This window comes from Numenius arquata, chromosome 7, assembly GCF_964106895.1.
Source record: "Numenius arquata chromosome 7, bNumArq3.hap1.1, whole genome shotgun sequence".
NCBI classification, from domain to species: Eukaryota; Metazoa; Chordata; class Aves; order Charadriiformes; family Scolopacidae; genus Numenius; species Numenius arquata.
In genome coordinates this window covers 15,613,882-15,633,911 of record NC_133582.1, presented here as the reverse complement: position 1 = coordinate 15,633,911, position 20,030 = coordinate 15,613,882, and the positions used below count along the sequence as shown (strand labels likewise).

General features: G+C 34.8%; 1 protein-coding gene across 1 annotated transcript in view; it reads left to right on the top strand.

Moving 5' to 3' along the window:
* AK9 (adenylate kinase 9) overlaps positions 1-20,030 on the top strand; it is a 61,547-nt gene that overhangs the window by 1,351 nt on the left and 40,166 nt on the right. The window contains exons 2-13 of the mRNA XM_074150826.1: positions 633-696; positions 2,422-2,474; positions 2,559-2,655; positions 6,910-7,022; positions 9,650-9,823; positions 10,506-10,631; positions 12,814-12,888; positions 14,324-14,422; positions 16,339-16,478; positions 16,563-16,743; positions 17,162-17,306; positions 19,356-19,444. Coding sequence (XP_074006927.1) covers positions 633-696; positions 2,422-2,474; positions 2,559-2,655; positions 6,910-7,022; positions 9,650-9,823; positions 10,506-10,631; positions 12,814-12,888; positions 14,324-14,422; positions 16,339-16,478; positions 16,563-16,743; positions 17,162-17,306; positions 19,356-19,444 — 1,356 coding nt within the window. The remainder of the gene's footprint in view (positions 1-632; positions 697-2,421; positions 2,475-2,558; positions 2,656-6,909; positions 7,023-9,649; positions 9,824-10,505; positions 10,632-12,813; positions 12,889-14,323; positions 14,423-16,338; positions 16,479-16,562; positions 16,744-17,161; positions 17,307-19,355; positions 19,445-20,030) is intronic.

The window sequence follows — 20,030 nt, the reverse complement described above, 5'->3', positions numbered from 1 at the left end:
GATGAAAAAGGTCTTCTTGTATGCCCTTGAAAAAAGGGCATAATCCCAAGGGTGGGAGATGGTGAGTTCTGCAAAATCCCATTCAGGTAGCCATACATTAAGAGGCGTCATTACTCTTGGTTATGTTTGTTCCAAGGGATTCATGTAAGTGATAAAATAAATGTTTTGTCAGTATATAAACCAGATTTTTTAACTAACAAGGGCAGTTTTTACGTATTCATTGTTTTAGTCAAAACATACTATCCCTACGGCTGAACAGGTTTGCATCATAATTTGCTTTGAGACCTGAAGATAATAAATTTCAGTCCTAAAGAGTTTCTCATAGGAATTTATGCACAAATCATAGCTGAGTTTTAGATAGAGTTACTCAGAAATAAAGTCAGTGTAATTATTTTTGAAATAATTAACTGCAAAGGTCAGTAACAGTATATTAGCAATCCTATGCTATATAAAATAGAGGACGGTATTAAAAAGAGTGTTTGTTTTTGCCCAGTGCATAAGTCAGAGGCTTCAATCCTGATGGTGGCTTTTAATTGTTTTTATCATAAGAAAATATATACTCTACTGTGTAATATGTTTGGGTTTTTTTCCTTCTGCCTGTTTTTCTTTTAAATGTGTATTTTCATTTTAAGGGTTCTGGAAAGAAAACATTAGCTAGAAAGCTAGCACAAATATGGAAATGCATTTTCATAGAAGGTAAGCATACATCATATTTGTAACATTGTATTGGCTTCATAATATCTTTTGGTTTAGAATACTGATAAGGACCGCGTAACCATTTTGCCAGAAATGCAAGTGCTGAAATACAGCCTTTTAGTTATAGAGAAGCTTAGGAAATCACTTTTTAATTATTTTTTTTTCTCCAGAAGAGAATATAGGTAACACATAATAATCAAGTTCTTTTCCCAGTACTGGAAGATGATTCACGTGACCCTTCTTGTTCACGTGGAGGCAACTCATTCAACTCCAGAGAGCACAGAGATTTTCCTACACAGACCATGAAAAAATAGGAGGATCCTTCTGTTTGTGCAGTGCCTAAAACAAGGCGGATAATGTACTCCAGGAAACAGAAGCGTAGCTTTTGTGTCCATTTAAGAATGGAAGGAATGGGAGCTGGCACTTCCAAATTTCTAGAAGAAAAATATCTGATGGCTTACTTCAGAAGATGTAGTTTATTTCTCCCACCATGCATTTACCAGAATACAAGATACCATTTCATTTTCTAAGCTCTCCAGCTCCATTTCTGACAGTCCCTCTCATCAAAGATTTTTGAATATCTATTGCGTAATACCTCTTGCTTACAACATTATCTTATTCCCTAACAACACATCATTAGAGATTTTTTTTTTGTGTTTCAAGACATCACAATAAAAAAGTAGGTTCCTGCTAAAAAGAATTGTTTTATTTTGTACTAATTTTGTCAGCAGTAACTAAAAAAATTTAAAAATCTGTAATTATTTGAAAGTCCTGATAATGTTTTTGTATCTGTGACATTATAATTCACAAATCTTGAGTCATTCACTTAAGTTTTAGGAACAAAGAAAACTTTTCCACCAGATTTGTCCTACCAGTTTGAAGGCTAATATGCTCTTTTTAAGTAGAAGAAAACAAAGCACATAGTAACCTTAACTATGAAACAATTTCTTGAGTGCCTTTTTGGGGACACCAAATTATAAATCCAATTTTATGGTATATATGTGTACAGTTGTTCTGATTATGAATTAACGCTTTATATATCGATTTCATTACACTTTTATCTTTAAAAGGTGCCCCCTAGTATTTTTTGTTGTTTTGCCCTCTAGCGGACGGTGTTATACTTCATATTCCTGTGAATACACAGGCTTATTTATGAAATGAAGTATCTTTACCTGAAGATTAATTATAGTATGGTAAAATTGATGGGTGTCAAATTTAGTATTTATTTAATATTAGATAACTCAACTATGTAACGATTGGGTTTTTAAGGGGTTTTCTAAAGGCCCTGAAGTCCTTTTATAAAAGCCTTTTAGACGCACAACTCTGTGTATCTAAACAGTTCTTTTTTCTAAAACTTGGTTTTAAAATTTGGGAAGTGTTTGAGCTCAAATATGCATCTCTGGATTACACAGCAGTAATGCTAATTTGATATAAATCAGTAGTTAAAATAATCTGGCAAGGCTGCTGTTATGCATTTGTCTGTAGTATATATAGGGCTAAACTGTAGGGAAAAACATCTACCCATACATTGCCAGAAGGCGCCAAGTTCTGGATGGACAAAATATAATAATGGCGCTAAATACAATGGCTTTTCATTCAAAAATAGTCTGGTTGCTTGAAGCACTATACATATTTGTATGTGTGTGTGAGAATGTATGTACCTCTGCATCTACATGTCTGTATATAAATTATTTTACTTTTATTCTGTCTGATGTGCTTTCTCAGCTTTGGAAGTAATTCAAACGAATATTCAGGAAGAAACAGAATATGGTCTTAAGGTAAAGGTCTAATCTTCTACTAAGTTTCATCACATTCTTGACAACTATATATTAAGTAAGACTATGTTTTGCATTTTACCTTAGTGTCAAGAATTGCTTTTTAAAGGTCAAAGTGTTTCTGAAGAACTGGTTACAGAAATGATTCTGAAAAAGATTGAGTCGCCAGAAGTTGCTCATTATGGTAAGTATATTGATACCCTAAACTTCTTAGAATGAGCTAGATTTAATTTTGACACACTTTACTTCCATTACTGCTCAAATATAATTAATTTGTATTAGAAGGTGCCATCTTGTGCTCCTCAGGTTGCGGAATATCTGTAAACTGAGTGTGTATTTAGGGATTAATTTACCAGTATGGGAGTTCAAAAAGTGTCATACCAATCCTATGTTGTGTTAATTTTGAGAAAATGAATCTGCCCCAAATTTTAAGTATTGCTATGGCTCCCATTTGACAATATTATATGGTTAAAAAAGTTCTAGGATTTAAAATACAGATTTATTTTTTTTTGCTTAAATAATTATCTATAACAATAACAACAACAACAACAAAAACTCAGTAGCAAAAACATTTCAAACATTTAAAATAATGAAAAAGAAGGAAAACAGACTATTTAAAATGCAAAGTATCACAGTTTTGGGTGTGGTTTTTGTTGGTTTTTTTTTTCTTACAACGTTGTTTTTTCCCATTGCATTCTGTCACTGAGAGTAAGTTGGATGAGAACAGTATTGGTAGTGGTAATAATTCTTCTTTTTGAGGAAAGATTATGTCATTTGAGCATGTTAAGACTAGTGCTGCAGATCTTGCAGGAATCTGAACCTGCTTTCCTGAAGAGAAAAACAAATATACTGCTAAGTGGAAAGAAAGAAAAAGAAAATGTTGTTTCTTTTTCTGGTGCTGACTTTTATTTGAAATTTCCACTATAGGAGAGAGACAGGTGTAGTGCAAAGAAAATGTTAAGTTTTGCAAAAGATGCAGCCTTACCTGGTAAGGCTTTTAAAACAGTAGGCAAAAGACAGAGAAATAGGGAAGAAATTAAAAAAAAAAAAGATGAGGAAACAAAATTTGAGGGAAGATGTAGTAGCAGAAATACCAGTCTCGTAATCACTGTGTCAGAACTTTAGTAAAAGCCTAAAGAGATGTCTGTGTCATTTGAGTTCCCTCCCCTTTTTGAGCCAGTCTGATGATGAGTGCTTAAGATGTGTATATCACAGAGGACCGCAGAGATCCTAGAGACTGTAAACATGACTATAAACTTGATAAAAATTTGGTTCTTTCAGCCAAGCCATTTTCTGTATTACAGGTGCCCCAAATTAGCAAGGAATAGAATAACCTACATCCTCACTATTTTTTCTACCAACTAGAACTCATCTCCAAACCCAAATTTTGTTAAGTATTTTCTAGTTCTAATCACTTTTCATTTAGCAACTGTTATCTTATTATAATCCTTGGAAATCTTAAGTAGGCTTTCAGCAGGAACTAATCAGTCAATTCGCTATTCATTATTCATTAAAGGTTTTAGAAACAGTGTTGTGTGAGAGGCTGAGGTTTTAACTTCTAACATTTTGTAAAATACTAGTTTCTAAACAGTACACACAATGAGGAATTCTTTTCAATTATATTCTTCTTACTTAAATACTATAAACATATTATGTTGGAGAATGATGTGTTAGAGATACTCAGAAATGCTAGAGCCACTGATAATATTTAAAAATTATACCAGATTATTTTTTTTTTCTCCTGAAGGAGGTCAAATATGAAGCTTCTAAGATATTTCTTGAAATAAACCATGTCTTTTTTTAAAATAACGTAGAGACTGAAAAATAACCAAACTTTACTTGGTTTTTAGGGTATTGTAGGTAAGAACATACAGAATTATAACTTCTGTGTAGCTGATATACTTGCTGATTTATTTTTTTAATAGAACAAGAAAACAACCAGAAGTTCATATCATGTTAACCTAAGCAATACTTGAAAAGGAAAAAGCTATGCCATTATCACAGAGGAAAACTGCTCAATTAGCATGATTTAAATCAAATCAGGACCAAAGTTGTTTATTGATTTATTAATGGCAAGCAATTAACAGACAATCAGTGAACTGGTGATCAATTAAAAGGTTCATTATCAGCTACACAACAGACAAGCCACAGCACTAGGCACTTGCCAAGTATTAATAAACACCTACAAATTTCTAAACACCCTCCTGAAACTAATTCCAAAGAGTATACTCAAAGTTGCATGGTTATGCATGCAAGCCCTCTGTGGATGGGTGGAAATTAAAAGAACACATTCCCTTTTCTGAGAATGCACGTTCACCTATTTAAACACACTCTCTGTGGCAAATGTGGATGATTTAGCTTTGTCTGTGCCATTTCCTACAGTCTATTAATTCACACACCAGTGAGAAAGCTCCCCATGAGCTCACGTACATACACTCAAGGTGTGGGTCAATATGTGTTTAACCCTGTTCTGTCAGTCCAGTAGTTGAAATGCAAGTTAGTCGCAGCACCCAACAGGGAGGCTGCTCTGTCAGGCCTAGACAGAGGGTTGTAGAGGGTTTGCACATCAGACCTGTTTTGGCTGCTGTTTTTTTACCTTGTTCTCACTCTAAGGTCTCTTTCTCCAGTCACAAATTTTAACGCTTCTTTTCAAGATGGCTCCTTCTCTCCTCAAAAGCTTCTTGGTAATCCCCTGGGTACTATTTGATCTAGTTGATGGTGGCCTTAGGAAAACTTCATCGTTGTTAGTCTCCTCACAACATTATCAGTTTGGGGGGCAAACATTTTGTCAGGGAACAAACAGTTTGGGTTAATCTTTTCCCATGTTATACTCCCATTCATCACATCTCAGCTGTTATCTGGGATGCATTGATAAGCAGAGGCTGTCCAGATTCCCCGTGTCTCACTGCCTGTTAGAATTCTCTGAAGGTATCAACAACTTGGAATCCAGGATTTTAATTTTCTAGAGGAAGGACGACACATTATGCTTTCTCTTGCTTATCCTCTGCTATAAGTTTTGCATCTGTGGATAGTAGCTCCCCAATGAAGGAGCCATCGTCAGTCCTAATACCTCTTGGAAAGACTGCTTCTGTTTTAGTGCTGCATAGACTTGCATTTATATGTTTTCACATAAAATTCTAAGCATTTGGAGCATGCATCATTTCTCTAAGGGAATATTCTCATTATTAGGCTAGAACAAATCCACCTGATTCTTGTTTAGTCTCACATTCTGGTCTCAAATGTTGAGTTCCTTGCTGTACAGTAGTTCTTACTGCACTGCATGCAGCCGTTATTATTTATAGTTGTGTCCTAGGAACTTGAAGCCACAAGTTCATCCATGGACCTGAGCACTCTAATACTAGGAAAAGGGTATTATTACAGTCCTGCTTGTCATATGCAGTTGATGTCTGTTTGCCAAAGAGAGCTCAGCATTGTGAATCCTGAGCGAATGGATGTTACCAGGTGCCTCAGTATGCATACTGTGTGCGTAGTGTCTCCTTTGGAGAGGATTTAATATCCAGGAGCACTATGTATCTCAGAGTTTCACTGAATTTCACTGAATTTTTAGAGTTGGAAGGGACCATAGAGATCATCTAGTCCAACTCCCCTGCCGAAGCAGGATTGCCTGGAGCATGGTAGAACATGTTACTCAGGACTGCATCCAGGCGGGTCTTGAAAATCTCCAAAGAAGGGGACTCCACGACCTCCCTGGGCAGCCTGTTCCAGTGCTCTGTCACCCTCACCGTGAAGAAGTTATTTTTCTCATATTTGAGTGGAACCTCCTATGTTCCAACTTGTGCCCTTTGCCCCTCGTCCTCTCACTGGCAACCACTGAAGAGTCTGGCTCCCTCCTCCTTCAACCCACCCTTTAGATACTTATAAGCATTGATAAGGTCTCCCCTCAGCCTTCTCTTCTCCAGGCTAAAGAGTCCCAGCTCTCTCAGCCTTTCTTCATAAGGGAGTTCAGATTCCTTTTATTGTCCATAGAAGAGAAGACCTTTGAAGGTTGTATAGAAAGCCTAGTCTCCTAGTTTAAATGCTTTGTATCATACAGTGGCTAGTTTTTGCAATGCCTTTTACAAAGTCTATTAGTTGCAAAAATGGTCACTAAAAGCTTGTTACTTTTTAGTCACTACAATGTCTGAGCTAGGCACGTGAAGCAGGTCATCTGAGTATGATCTTTAATGTCTACATATTTCTTATATTTCTTAACTAAGTTAACAAACTTAAGTCCTATATCAAGTTGAAAACAACACACTTTTTTATCTGTATTTCTTCTGAAGTAGACAGGGGTGCGCAATTTTTTTAATAGTGCAATGTCATGTACATGGTTTAAAATTGTGCCAATAAATAGATGTATTGTTTAAAGGAGATAATTAGTCCTATATTTGAAATAACCTTCTAAAAATATATATATTTCATAAAATGTATTTGGCAGGTTATATTCTCAGTGGATTTCCTTCTCTCTCAGAGGAATACATGACTGTTTCACAGCAAATAGAGAAAATAAAGAATCTAAAATTAAAACCAGATCTCCTGATTAACATTAAGGTAATGTCACCTTCAGTAACTTGCTAGTAATTTTCCTAACTATTAGTAAATTCATTTGCTGTATAACTCAAAAGGTATTATTTTCCCTTGTGCGTTTGAGTATAATATTTATTGAGGAAAGAGAGATTGTTGTCTTTTATATTGGAATGGAATTACACTAGTTTGTTCCATTATAAGCATCGCTCATGTAAAATAATGAGCATCTAAAACTTCAGTAGCAGTTACAGTCTTTGCAGCTCTACCAGTTAGAAGATACAGGTTTACATTCAAAGAAAACTTTGAATGACATGATTTTATGGGGTTTTGGATGCATGTACATCTGCCAGTCATATATTTCAGGAAGAAACTTTTTACATATGGAAGTTAAAAGCAAATTGTTTTATTTTTTACTCACTAGTTGTGAAACTGCTTCTTAGTCATTATTAATTCATCTCATTTACAAAACTCAATTTCTGCATGAGTAGTAGTGTGACATACCAGATACATTACAAAAGTGACTCTGATATAACCAGAGAAACATAAATCATTGTTAATGTAGGATTTAGAGGACTTTCTCAATGTATCTTAAAAGAATGGACTTCTTGGCTATGTCCATATTAGTTAATAAAACAAGAGAAGAGCGACTCTTCAGACATCAGGCCAACTACTTTGGCAGAACACAGCTAACCTGTCTTGTGAGTCAGAGTGGGGTGGCTATGTCCATACTGCCCACTGGGAAAGGCCCTAGGCCTGTGCCATTCTCCAGGTTGTCCCCAGCTATTACTGGGATTTTGATTCTAGTTGTCATATCTATGTGGTTTGTCAGATGCTAAGCTTCAGTGTGTGGACCTAGTCTATCACTGCCAGATTTGAGTCCATGTTTGTTTTATTGACAAGATTCTTCATATTCCATACTTTTGAGACTTAGTTTGACCACGCATATTGAAAATTTGTGAATGTCTACTTCAAACCTTTTTTTATTTGCTCATGGAAAGATCTTAAAACATCAGAGAAACATATTTTTGTGCTACTTTTCAGGCAGCTTTTATTTTTTTCAGCTACAGAAAGTCCTTCTTTGTGTTAATACCAGACAGGGAGAAATGCCAGTTCTTGAGAATATATGTTGTGTAGTTTCATGTGCAAAGTAAAAATAGAAGAGGGATACTAACTGCACTAGAAACAAAACAGAATTCTTGACTTCATGTAGTTATATCATCTTCTCCTCTGGGAAGAAAACTGAGACTGAATGCTCATTAAAAATCATTGCCCCAAAGTCAAATGAATAATTTTGCCTTTGATTTCAGTGGGTTCAAGCTGTTTTCACAGATATGTCAGAATTGTAACCATTTTTAGTATATCAAAAAGAAAGGAAGAAGGGAGATTCTAGATAACTCTGGGAATAATGAAATACTGCTATAGGCAGACCAGTTTAGAGAAATTTTGTCTCTCCAAGAAAAAGGACAGAAGATACACCTTTGAAAAAAGAACCATATCTGATCAAACTTCTCCTTCCCTATTTCAAAATGTGCTATGTCATATAGCAGTCAGCTATATGACTCACCATAAAATTATATAAATATCCTGAAGTATTGTAATATTTCAAGGGATACCTGGGAAAATGATTACAGTGTTCATATTGCTAGCAATGTGATTTCAAAAGATCTATATTTTCTGTAGAAATCAATTTTCCATTTCTGTAATAATTTGACCTTAACAACTACAATATTTTCTTGTTATCTCGGGTTTTTCATATATGTTATGAAGATGTTAGTGATTTAGAAAGGAAGAGTGATTATTTATTTTCTGTTGTGCCCCACCCCTAATTCCATAGTAGAATTTTCAGATACCCATCTTAAGATTTGTTGGAGATCTGGGGACTCCAAGTGCATATTAATGCGAGTACAATTTAGGACAGGTCAGATAGAAGCTTTATTAACTTCGATCACAATGAGCAAACATTCAGACAGCATCTCCCCCTCTACTCCCCTGTTCATGTTTAGTTAGGAATGTTTTAGTTAGGATAAATTTCTCAGGAAGACCTCTCAAATCTTAAATATTAATAACTTTACCACCACAGACCACATCCAGATTTACCTGTGTTTAATGTTAAACCAAATTTGTGTCTGCAGGGCTTTCTATGGAAAGACTGTTGCTTACTTTTCCAGAGCTCCAAACTGCTGAACTCCTTTATCCTCTGACACAATGGCACTATGCTTTTGGGTAACAGTAGAGCTCTGAGAGGTCAGAGGCACCCAGTAAAATTGACTTAATCTTGCTCAAGTCCAAACCACTTTGGCATTAATTGCAAGAGCAATCACAAGCCTGTCTGCAAAATACTTTTACCCATAAACTACACCTACACTTGTTATACCCCAAGGTAAAACTTGCATTGTAAAATGTGCTCAAGTAGTGGCTACACTCCTGATATAGAATGTAACATGCTGGTGGGGAAAAACTATGCAAGTCTTTGTTTAATACTTGCTGCTTTTGAAAATTTTGTGTTTGTTAATAATGTTATTGGAGAAGTGGTTTATGAATCCAAATATTTGCCAAACAGATTCCTACTCCTCATTCTGCAGTTTCAGGAAAGTAATATTATTATAGCAGTACAATAAATACACGATTTCCTTATAATTATTCCTTACTAGTGTTCAGACTATGACTTATGCCAAAGAATATCAGGACAAAGGCAACACCCTCATTCAGGGCAGGTATATCAGAGGAGCCAGTGGGATCCTAACATTATTGAAAAGCATAAAAAAGAGAAAGATCAGCATGAAGAAGAGGATGAAGAAGAAGATGAAGAGCAGGAAGAAGAGGAGGTAAATATTGCTAATTTCTAAATAGTGCAGAGTATTATAATGTACTCTAGACAAAGCAGAACAAATTCCAATATTCTAAAATATCACCGTACTACATTATGAATTAATTTTTCTGAACTCTAATCTTAATTTAGTTTCTGTTCTGCTTTAAGAGATGTGGGATAATAATTAAATGGTAGGTTTAAATGACAGGAAATGGTGATTATTGTATAGCTTAACCTGGATTCAGTCACTAACTCAGAAGTCACTGAATTGTTTCTTGCTGTAAGTTAAAAGGGTGTATCAGAATAACGATAACTCTATATTGTCTGTTTCTTGGTCTAAGCAAATAAGAGTTCTTAATTTTTGTTTATTGTTTGTTTTCTGGTTTTGGTGTTAGACTACTACAAAAGGATTTTCTTTTTTTTTTTTTTTTCATGAAGTTATTAATTTTGAATTCAGGTTGAATTGTTCTGGTTTATAATTCTGGCCAGAGAGTTATCAGTGCAAGTTCTAGGCACATTCCTCTCAATTTGCAGAAACTGCACTTCATCAAGATAGGATCACTGTCGGCAATCACTGGGCTAATACTCATTGCAATACCCTGGAAAGCTACTTTATTTACCCTTGAGTAAAGACAAAAATTAGCTTAGTACATTTGTTTATTTCTGTATCTTGAAGTATTTAACTTTTCATTCTGCAGGCTGCAGAAGACCCACTTAAGATGTCAAAATTTTTGCATCAATTAGTGCAGAGGCCTGAAGATATTCTTGAAAATGCTGAGGAAAGAATTGGAATGTATAAGGATATAATGCTACATCCTTTAGAAGTAAGAAAAAGCAAAATGTTATGATTATGCATAACAAAAGATTGTTTAAAATATCTTGCACGATTTTTTACTTTTTTTAGTTTGAGATTTATTGTATGGAGGTGGGCACAAGGCATGCTACAACATATCCCCAAGATCTGAAATTCATACTGAAATCAATGGTACAAATTTGTCATCTGTAGGTTGTTTCTACTCTGTAGTCAAGATAAAGTAATCCACTTTGAGTTTTAAAAGTGAAACCATACCTGCCACCGCAAACGCTTCCTTAATCTAGGAAGTGAAGTACTTAAAGAGCCCAGTGTACCATCATTATTACCAGAGTCCATTCTAGCATGCAGTCCCATAAGAAATCTGCTCTTTGCATCCATTGCCTTCCACTCCAATAAGTTCACTTCCTCTCCAGCTTCACTACCTGCAGATTTATATACCAAATACTTAGCCCATCAGTTTGCTTTATCACCTATTTAATTTCTGCAACCGTACATTGTTTTTTTCTTTCCTTGTTGTGTTCAGGAAAATTGGATTTACTATGTCTATCCCCCCAAAAACCCCAAACCAACCAAATGGAAAAAAAAAGAAAAAACACCAAAAAACCCACCCAGGTCCAAAGCAATAATTTGTTCTTTTCTTTTTTCTTTTTTTAATCTCTTGGTATGAGCAACTGGAAAAGCCTCATTTGCTGCAAACTTGACAATTACTTTTTATTTATGCCCTTCAATTCCCTATGGATTAAATAAACCTATAGATAAAATTGTGTAAATGTTCTTTGCATAATGTTCTTTGCTAGAATAACAAGTCTGTGAAAGGGAAAGCAGAAAATGTCATATCTTTAATCATTATACAATCTCACGTGTTTCTCTTAAGCAAGTTTCCATTAGTTTGCTTAGATTAAATTACTTTAGAACATACAGCAAACTTCCAACACTTTCGACACCAGTTGGTAAGTCTTACTTAGGCTTCACAAATGATAAATGTGTTGGTGAACATACTTAGTGGTCCACTGATACATTAAAAGAATATAGCAGCCTATTGTTGGCCCAGGTAGAGGTTCAGATGATGAAAATAAAAAATAAAAAAAAATTAAAAGAAAGCTTATAGGATGTGCAGTTTGCACTGTGCTGGGATAGGTAGATAGAAAGAACTTTGGGGAACAGACTTTGATTTCTTGATAAGTTGTTAGGATAAAATTGAGTAGAAATAAATGTGAAATTATTACAGTTAGGGAGGAAACCTAATGTACAACAACAACATGAAATAATTGGTTACAGCAAGCTACTGCAGACAATCTGCAATCTGTGGGATTTTAGTTAGCCATAAACTAGTCAATAAATGTGCTGCTATCATACAAAAGCAAATATTATGGATGTACTAATAAGACCATTGTATATGAGAAACACAAACTATTTTCTTCTCTGCAGAAGAGTGTTAGAAAGAAGTAATTAGTTATCTATTTCTGCCAAAGACAGGACAAATAATGTATAGTATAGAAGACTTAGACTAGATGCAAAGAAATGAACTCTGACCATAAGTGTAGCAAAGAACTGGAACAGATTACCTAGAAAGCTGTGAAGTCACCTTCACTAGGCTTTTTTGGGGTTGGGGTTAGACCAACATCTGTCAGAAACAGTGAGTGTTCACAGTCCTCAGAGACATTAACAACAGACATGGGATACCTATTTTAGTCTAATTTCTTATTTACTAACGGGAAAACTGGAAGTAAAAAAAAAATCAAATATATCGTCCAAATGTTACAGAAACTGAGAGTCAGGACCAAAATGAAAAGATTGGTCTCATGGCTGATATTTCCAAGAAATCTGTTAATTGATATTGTCACTGTTTTCCAGCAGAGAATTAAGGTAGTTAGACAATCAGAAGTTGATTCATACACGAAATGTTACTGTATCTAGATACTTTGTAGCTGTCTTGCATTTGAGCTAGGATATCTAATCTTTTTTTTTCTGAACCTATTGTAACTCCAGTTTTGGAATTCTCTCTGTATTTATCCATCACCGAATAAAAGTTTCCCTCCAGAAGATTTTACAAGTCACCAGTACAATGAATCTTAGTTTTGCTGAAGTCCACAGGAGTCCAGCCTTTGATATGTATAAGACCAGGATGAGCTTCGATGTCATTATCTGGTTAACTATACTCAGTTGACGTGTATGTCTTTGTTCTTAAACAGGACTTGATGGCTGAACATGATTCCCAGTATCTTATTGAACTGGATGGAAATCAGCAACCAGACGATCTCTTTGTCGTAAGCTATGCACCAGCTTAGTTAACCCCCGTTAGGGAATAATTTCTCAATTCTGTAGATTGTTTTCTTTATTAAGGTGTTGGCAAAATTTTAAACTCATTTAATTACTATTAGAAAACATGACCTTTGCAATGCTTGCTTTTGTTGCTCTATTAAAACAATTCTAAGATTCACTGCACCGCCCCCAGGCTTACATATATGCTACATATTTTCAAGGAGGCTACAAACTCTTGTAGTATATCCATCTGGTTTTAGCTCTTTATTTTGTGTATTAGTGTAAAATATCATTATTAACATGAGAACTTAAAACATTTTCAGTACTATGTACTTACAGAATTGACTTATTTTGTGTTGATGTCTAAAATAATGGCAGAATTTTAATGAACTTTGTTATTGTTTTACACTGTAATAGAAGGCACTTAATTCTTTTAACAATTCTGCTGAGAGCTTGTGTCTAGATTTTTAGCTCATAACATAGTAACTCATTCTCCCTCTTAAAAAACCTGCAATGATAAAATTGGAATGTAAATAATCTTATCCTCTGATCAGAAATAAGAGTTGCTTCAAATCAGAACCTAAACTATAAGGTTGAAAATGAATTGAGAGGTTGTCTTTGACAATGTAGGAAGTGAGCTGCTCCTGCAGTTTCCCCTCTGTTGTTAGAAACAAATTGAATCAATTACAATTCTGTAAGTATTATTTCAATTTATGCTTAACTTTACTATCAAGAGTAGTCCTATGGAAAAAAAAAAAACAATTAATTTTGCAGAGCTGGAACATAAAATTTTCTCGTTTATAATGTTTGTGAACATTGCAACAGAAGATTTATAGTAAAGGCAATCAAGTTGTTAATGATTCCAATGATTCCAATGATTCCAACCACTTTACCTATAAGTAAGGCAAAGTATGTAACTAGTCCAAACACGACAAAATTTGCTTTTTCATTTAAAGAACACTTGCATACAAGTAAGATTACATTTAGGAAATACTTCAATTAAATTTAATAGCATCTGATTTTGACTGGCAGACATCTGGTTCACGTATCTTTTTAAATAAATTACCCAAAGCTGTATTACTTCTGAGTGTGCATAATCTCATCTCCTAAAGAGATTTTCCCCATTTTCAGATTGGAGATTTTCTGAATATTTCCACTGCTTTATGGGAAAGAATCCTTCACAGTCTATTCCTTTAGAAGGCTTGAGATTCACAACATAATGAGGCTGTGGTTCAGCATTTTGCACTACCTGTATCTACTATGTAGCTTGTTAAAACTCAGCTCAATAACTAGCTTGACTCCAAGCTAGAAACTGGGCCTTAGTGTATATGTAGCCATTATATAAATAATGAGTTACAATTTCAGAAATACTTTGGGGGTCCTTTCAGATCACAAAAGCACTTCGGATTAGCACTAAGTCAAGAATTATTTTCTCTTCAGTCAGTGGTAGTTCGACTTCAATTTCTGGGTGTTCGAAATGGAGCTCCCGTAACTAGACTTCAAAGTCAGCAAGAAGAAACGCTGGAGGGACTGGAAAATGTAAGTGTGCTTTTCTTGATTGACTGTAATAATTATTAAAATATATTTTCTTTTCTGCTGTAAGCTTATAACATCTTTGTTTCACAGCAACCAGATTGTTTAACCATGCAATAAGGGCATTTTTTGAGCCTTGATTTTCTAAAATGTGAATTTACGGTAATTCTGGGACTGAAATCCATGTAAAAGAGTATGAAAAGAAAAAAGGCTGTCATTAAAAAAAATAATTAGGCGATTATAATAAAATTTTGAACAAAATATTTGTTTTAGCAGTAAGGGAAGAATGAATTCCTTCCAAGAAAATAACGAAACTTTAGCCAAGGAATAACAACCTCAACAGCTGACTCTTAGCTCAGTCTTTACTCTTTTCCTGAATGAGAAACAACATGCTAATACAAATTTAGCAACATCCTGCATAGCTGAAATCACATACATTGTATCTTCTGTAATTAATTAGAACGTGACAGGTCAGTGCTGATTTTTTCTGAATCATGACAACTGTAATTTGTGTCCCTTAAAACTGAGAAACAGAAGTCTGCATAAATGTCTTCGCCTATATTCACTTGCAGTCATCTTTCCTGTTTCTTAAACAAAACTTTGGCTATATAAACGGAACTGTAAATGGGAGACCCTGCTATACATTTTCAGAGAAACATCTCTCCCTTCACTTTTCTGTTTTCTCAGTCCTTGACCAATTCACAAGTGAAGGACTTTCTGTGTCAGAGGTCATCTATATTTATTATTTAGTTAGTCTGTGTGTTTGTCTGTGTGTAAGCTTTTAGCATCCACAGTATTTGGGGCAAGGAGGTCTGCCGCTTAACTTGACATTATATACAGAATTGCTTCCCTTTGTGTTGCACCTGCCATCTTTTAGCTCAGTGTCCTTCAGTTGATATGCAAAAGTCAGTAAATAGTTTTATTCTCTGTATCTGCCTTTTAATAGGGCATATTAATCTGCTCATGATTTCAGACTTCTGTCCTGTTCTTATGCAGCTATCTTGTTCTGGTCTGAAGAGTTCCAGTCTAATCTTGTTTCTTCTTACATGAAAAATTTTTTGTGTGATTGATCAGTCATATTACCTTTTTCTGAAATTTTTCTAATTCTACTGTGTACTTTTTGATATTAGGGTAGCAGAATGCGCATAGCAGTAAAAATGATGGCAGGATTTATACAATAACAAAATAAAACTTTATCTTCTGTTCTCTCTTTGCTAAACATCCTGAATGTTCAGGTTGGTTTTCTGACTGCTCTTGGGCATTGACCAGATGTTTTCCTGGATGCATGTATTATAATTCCAAGATCTAATCCTGAGTAGTGACAGTCAGTGACAACTCATCATTTTCTGTGTAAAACTGCTATTTTGATGCCTGGCTTCCTAGATTCAGTTCTTCATAGCCAGCACTTGTATGTACTTCTCTGAATAATTTAGAATCACCATAAACTTTAGGATTCATTCACTATTCACCCTCTGTAAAAAGGTCTAATAAACTTACTTGTGTCGCATGACATTTCTGCATGCCTAAAAGAGATATTTTGGCCTTGCTATTCCCCCACACAGACCATGGTCCTTTTTTCATCCCCTTTTGAAGAAATCTTGGCCATTTCTGTCATCTTCAATAGATGACTAGTTTGTACCTCTTTATAATTTTAAATTTCTGAAAATAATAAATAAAGCCTACAGAAACTATTTTAAGTACTATTGTTATCAAATAAAATGGAAAAAGTAAATAGTTTCTCCTTAAAATTGTCCTACAATTCAAAAATATGTAAATTTTTAAAAATATTCTAAAAAGCATGATGTGGGTTTCTTTTTAGGTTTGCTTATTTTCCAAAAAATATTTTTAAAAGGGCTGGGAACAAGGCATATGTAGCTTCAGACAAAAATTAAATGTGCTGTTATTGCTGTTTTAATAAACAGGATGAACTTTTCCGGGTTCTGTCATCTTGCGCACTAATTGCACGCAGATATCGATGGCATAGAAGCAGGTGGGGCCAAGCATGTCCTGTGGCTCTAAAGGAAGGTGATATTGTAATGGGAAACCCAGACTTAGCTGTCAGGTTAGCAGAATTTGACACCTTTTATTTTTATTTCTATTTTATAAGATAACTGCCTGTATCTGTTAGCTTCTCTTCTGTTTTAAGTTTTCTAGGTAAAATGTACGTACTGTCATCCCCAGAGGCATTGAAAGCATTTATGTTGAATCCACGGCCTTACCTGTTACCACCAATGCCACTTCCTCCTTGTAAAGTACTAGTATTTGGTCCTCCATTCTCTGGAAGAACAACTATTTGTAACCTAATTGCACACAAATATAAAGGAAAGGTAGGTTTATAAATGTCTTGCGTAACAAAGGTATCAGCTGAGGCTTGGGAGTCAGTTAAGCACATTCTTATTCCTGTTGTGTTATTAACATGCACACTACAGAGGAAACATAGTAATTTAGTGAAAATAATTTATATAAAAGTAGCTAAATTTCAAAAATATTTTTTTTATGTGTCAATTATTTGTCTTAGCACAGTAATATTATGAATAACATTTGTATCTAAGGTAATTCAATGTAAATGAAAATTAGAAATTATAAATTATTTTTTCCACAAGATAAAACCCCTGCACTTGAATTATATGTCAATTTTTCTGAAAGTTGCCAAGCTTTTCCAAATTTATTTCATTAAATAGAAGTTGGACCAGATGCTTTATTTCTCTTCTGTGATATTTTTAGTTTTTCAAATAATTTCCCTAGGTTCTTGATATGGCCAAACTCATTCAACCTCATATGGAAGAATTAAGAGAAGAAAACATTGAGCAAGTGCGAAGGGATACAGTAGAAGAGGCTACAACAGCAGTGAAAAATAGGTTGGAATTAGAAAAACAGTCAAGTGAATCAGGTGAATAAGGTGTTTTGCGGTCTTTGAAGCTATCTTATTTGCTTTAGGTTATTTAACTGAAGTAATTGCTGTCACTTCAACTTATAAAATGCTACAGAAGTTGTTACAGTTGTGCATTAAATAAAAACTAAAAGAACATGCAGTGAAGGGAATATATGAGTAGAATTCAGTATTTTTTATATTATATATAAATCCTCTGAAGTTGAGGGCCATATGAAAGAAGGAGTTTTCTGAGCTATTTCTGAAAGAAGAAATTGGTTCTGACTGATACTGGTTGGAAACTTTCCATTTGAATGACTTTCTGACAAGTTAAATCTCTGCAAAATTGGAATTTTCTTCAAGAAAGCAGTTTGCCGGCTAGGCTGATACAAACCCATAATCTATCCACTTTGGAGCAGCCTTCCAAGTACACTGTCTCAGATGGCACATTCGCAAGACTCTCCAGCTCTGGTCACACTTAGATTTTTTAAGCTGCCCAGGTTTTTGCAGTTTGATGAATTCAGAAAATATTTTGAAAAGGTGAAAATAATATGTTCTTTTAATATCTGTTAAACAAAATTTGGGTTTTCATTTTGCAGGAAATTGTGTGGGTTTTTTTCAAAATTATTTCTTTTCTATTGAATTGGAACTACCCTTTCCAGGTACCTCTAGTTGTGGTTCAAATGGACAATCAGGACATTTTGCCTTATTCAGCTAAGCAAGGAATCACTGTGTTTGACTTACTCATGTTAGATATGTATCTAACAAGAAGTCAGTATATTCCTCTGGTGCTGCAAGACATAAAAGCTGACAGTAATACAAAAAAACCATTGGTGTTACAGTAAGAATAATGTTGAACTATGACACCAAAATTAAAACCATTAACAGTGTTATGTTCCAGAGTCCTGGCTATGTAAATACTTTTGAGGACAGGTACGTGAAATCATATTAGGATTAATAGAACTTAATGCTGTTTAATAACCTTGGAGAGCTCAAGCAATTTTATTGCAAAACAGAACCACAAACAGGTGAAGGATGTGAATTGTCATAAAGTAAAGTAAGAAAGCTTCAGAAGGGGAAACTAAATATTTTTGGAAGCTTGAATCTAGATCTAGAGGTAACTATCACAGAAAGTATTTTCTATTCCTAACAGAATTTTTTAGTTAATTACCTAGTAAATTCTGCCTTTTGAGAGAATTACAGAGAATCACTAAAAATTGTGCAAAAGACTTATATCAGTTTCATTAGGTAAGTGGCACCCTGACTGTCCTGAGTGCTCCCAAGTCCAGTTCAGGGATAGGCAGTGATGCTACAAAACTCTACTGAAGCCCTCAGAATATCTGTCTACTGTCAGAGTAGGTGAGGAGATTGAAGCAGTTGGTGCTAAGGACTCAATATCCATGTCATGCACGGAGGACTTTCAGGCTAGCTGTATTGTGATCTCATGGGCTGAACACTTAATGGTTTCAGCATAGTAAATGTGCATCTGGAAGGAAACAATTAGTTTGCACGTTTCAATACTGCTTTGCCGTGTGTACCGAAGCATGGGAAGGATCAGGAGATTCCCTTAAAACATACTCTTCTGATTCAAACTGAAAAGGTAACATATACACACACTCAGAGGGTCCAGTTTGTTAATGTGCTCAGATGACATCCAGCTCAAACAGAACCACATTGTTCTGTTTTGGGCGGGAAATAGGGGAGGGTGTTAAATCTGTTGAACTGAAGTGTTCAGGACTTGTGTGTTTTTTAACTCTTTTCTGGCTTTTGTCATACTTCTGATCTCTTTTCTTTTAAGGGAAGAAACAGGCATATAAAAACTGGTACTGCTAGAGAACCATTTGTTTCTGATAGGCTGGTGGATGCTAGTCTTGCCTTCGCTAGGGCTGGAAAGTGCTTGTGATTCCCAGAAGGTGTGTTGGGGGATTCCACAGATTGGGAGACTACAGATGAAGAGTGGGCTGACATGTAGCTGGTTTACTCAGATGGACTTTGTGGTGAAGTATTTGTAGAAAAGGGTTTTTTACTGATCTAGTTTTCTGTGAAATTAGTATGATTTCATAACTATAGGAGACTTGCAAGAACATAGTAGTGTCAAAGAAGCAGATAATTCTGAAGAAACCACTAAAACTAGAGAGGGAATAAGCTTGGAAGAGGGAGTACAATAAAATCTGCTATCATCCAGGAAGCTAAAAAGTAAATCTTACCTATTTTAAGCATGTCATTCCATGCCTTCAGTGTGTCTTGCAAAATAAAAAGTGAAAGATTTTTTTTTTTTCCTCATTTACACTTGTAGGACTATTTAAAAATTTTTCCTTGTTGCTGAAACTGTGTTTTGAGAAACCTAAAATAAAATGGTTAATTTTGTCATTGAAAGATATCAACCAATTAATTCTGTGTTAGTGCCCAGGCTAAAAACCTCACACTGACCTTTGTAGGAACTAAGCATGTATTTTGATGAAAAGTTTGGTATTTTCACTTACATATCTTTTTATAGCATAAGATTGTTTCAGAATTTTTTAATAGATAAGGAGAATAGGTGTTAATTTGCACACAAACAAAAAAAAATAAGTGAAGAGAGGACCTGAATTCAGAAGTGGGAGTTTTTGCCACTTGAATTGAGGTTTTTTGCAGAATGGAAACACTTGGTAGGATATTGTCCCTTTTCCAGGGAGCTTGTAACTTGGCAAAAATAACTTCATAATGTGTAAATTTGTACATGCAAAAAAGTATCAACACAGTCAG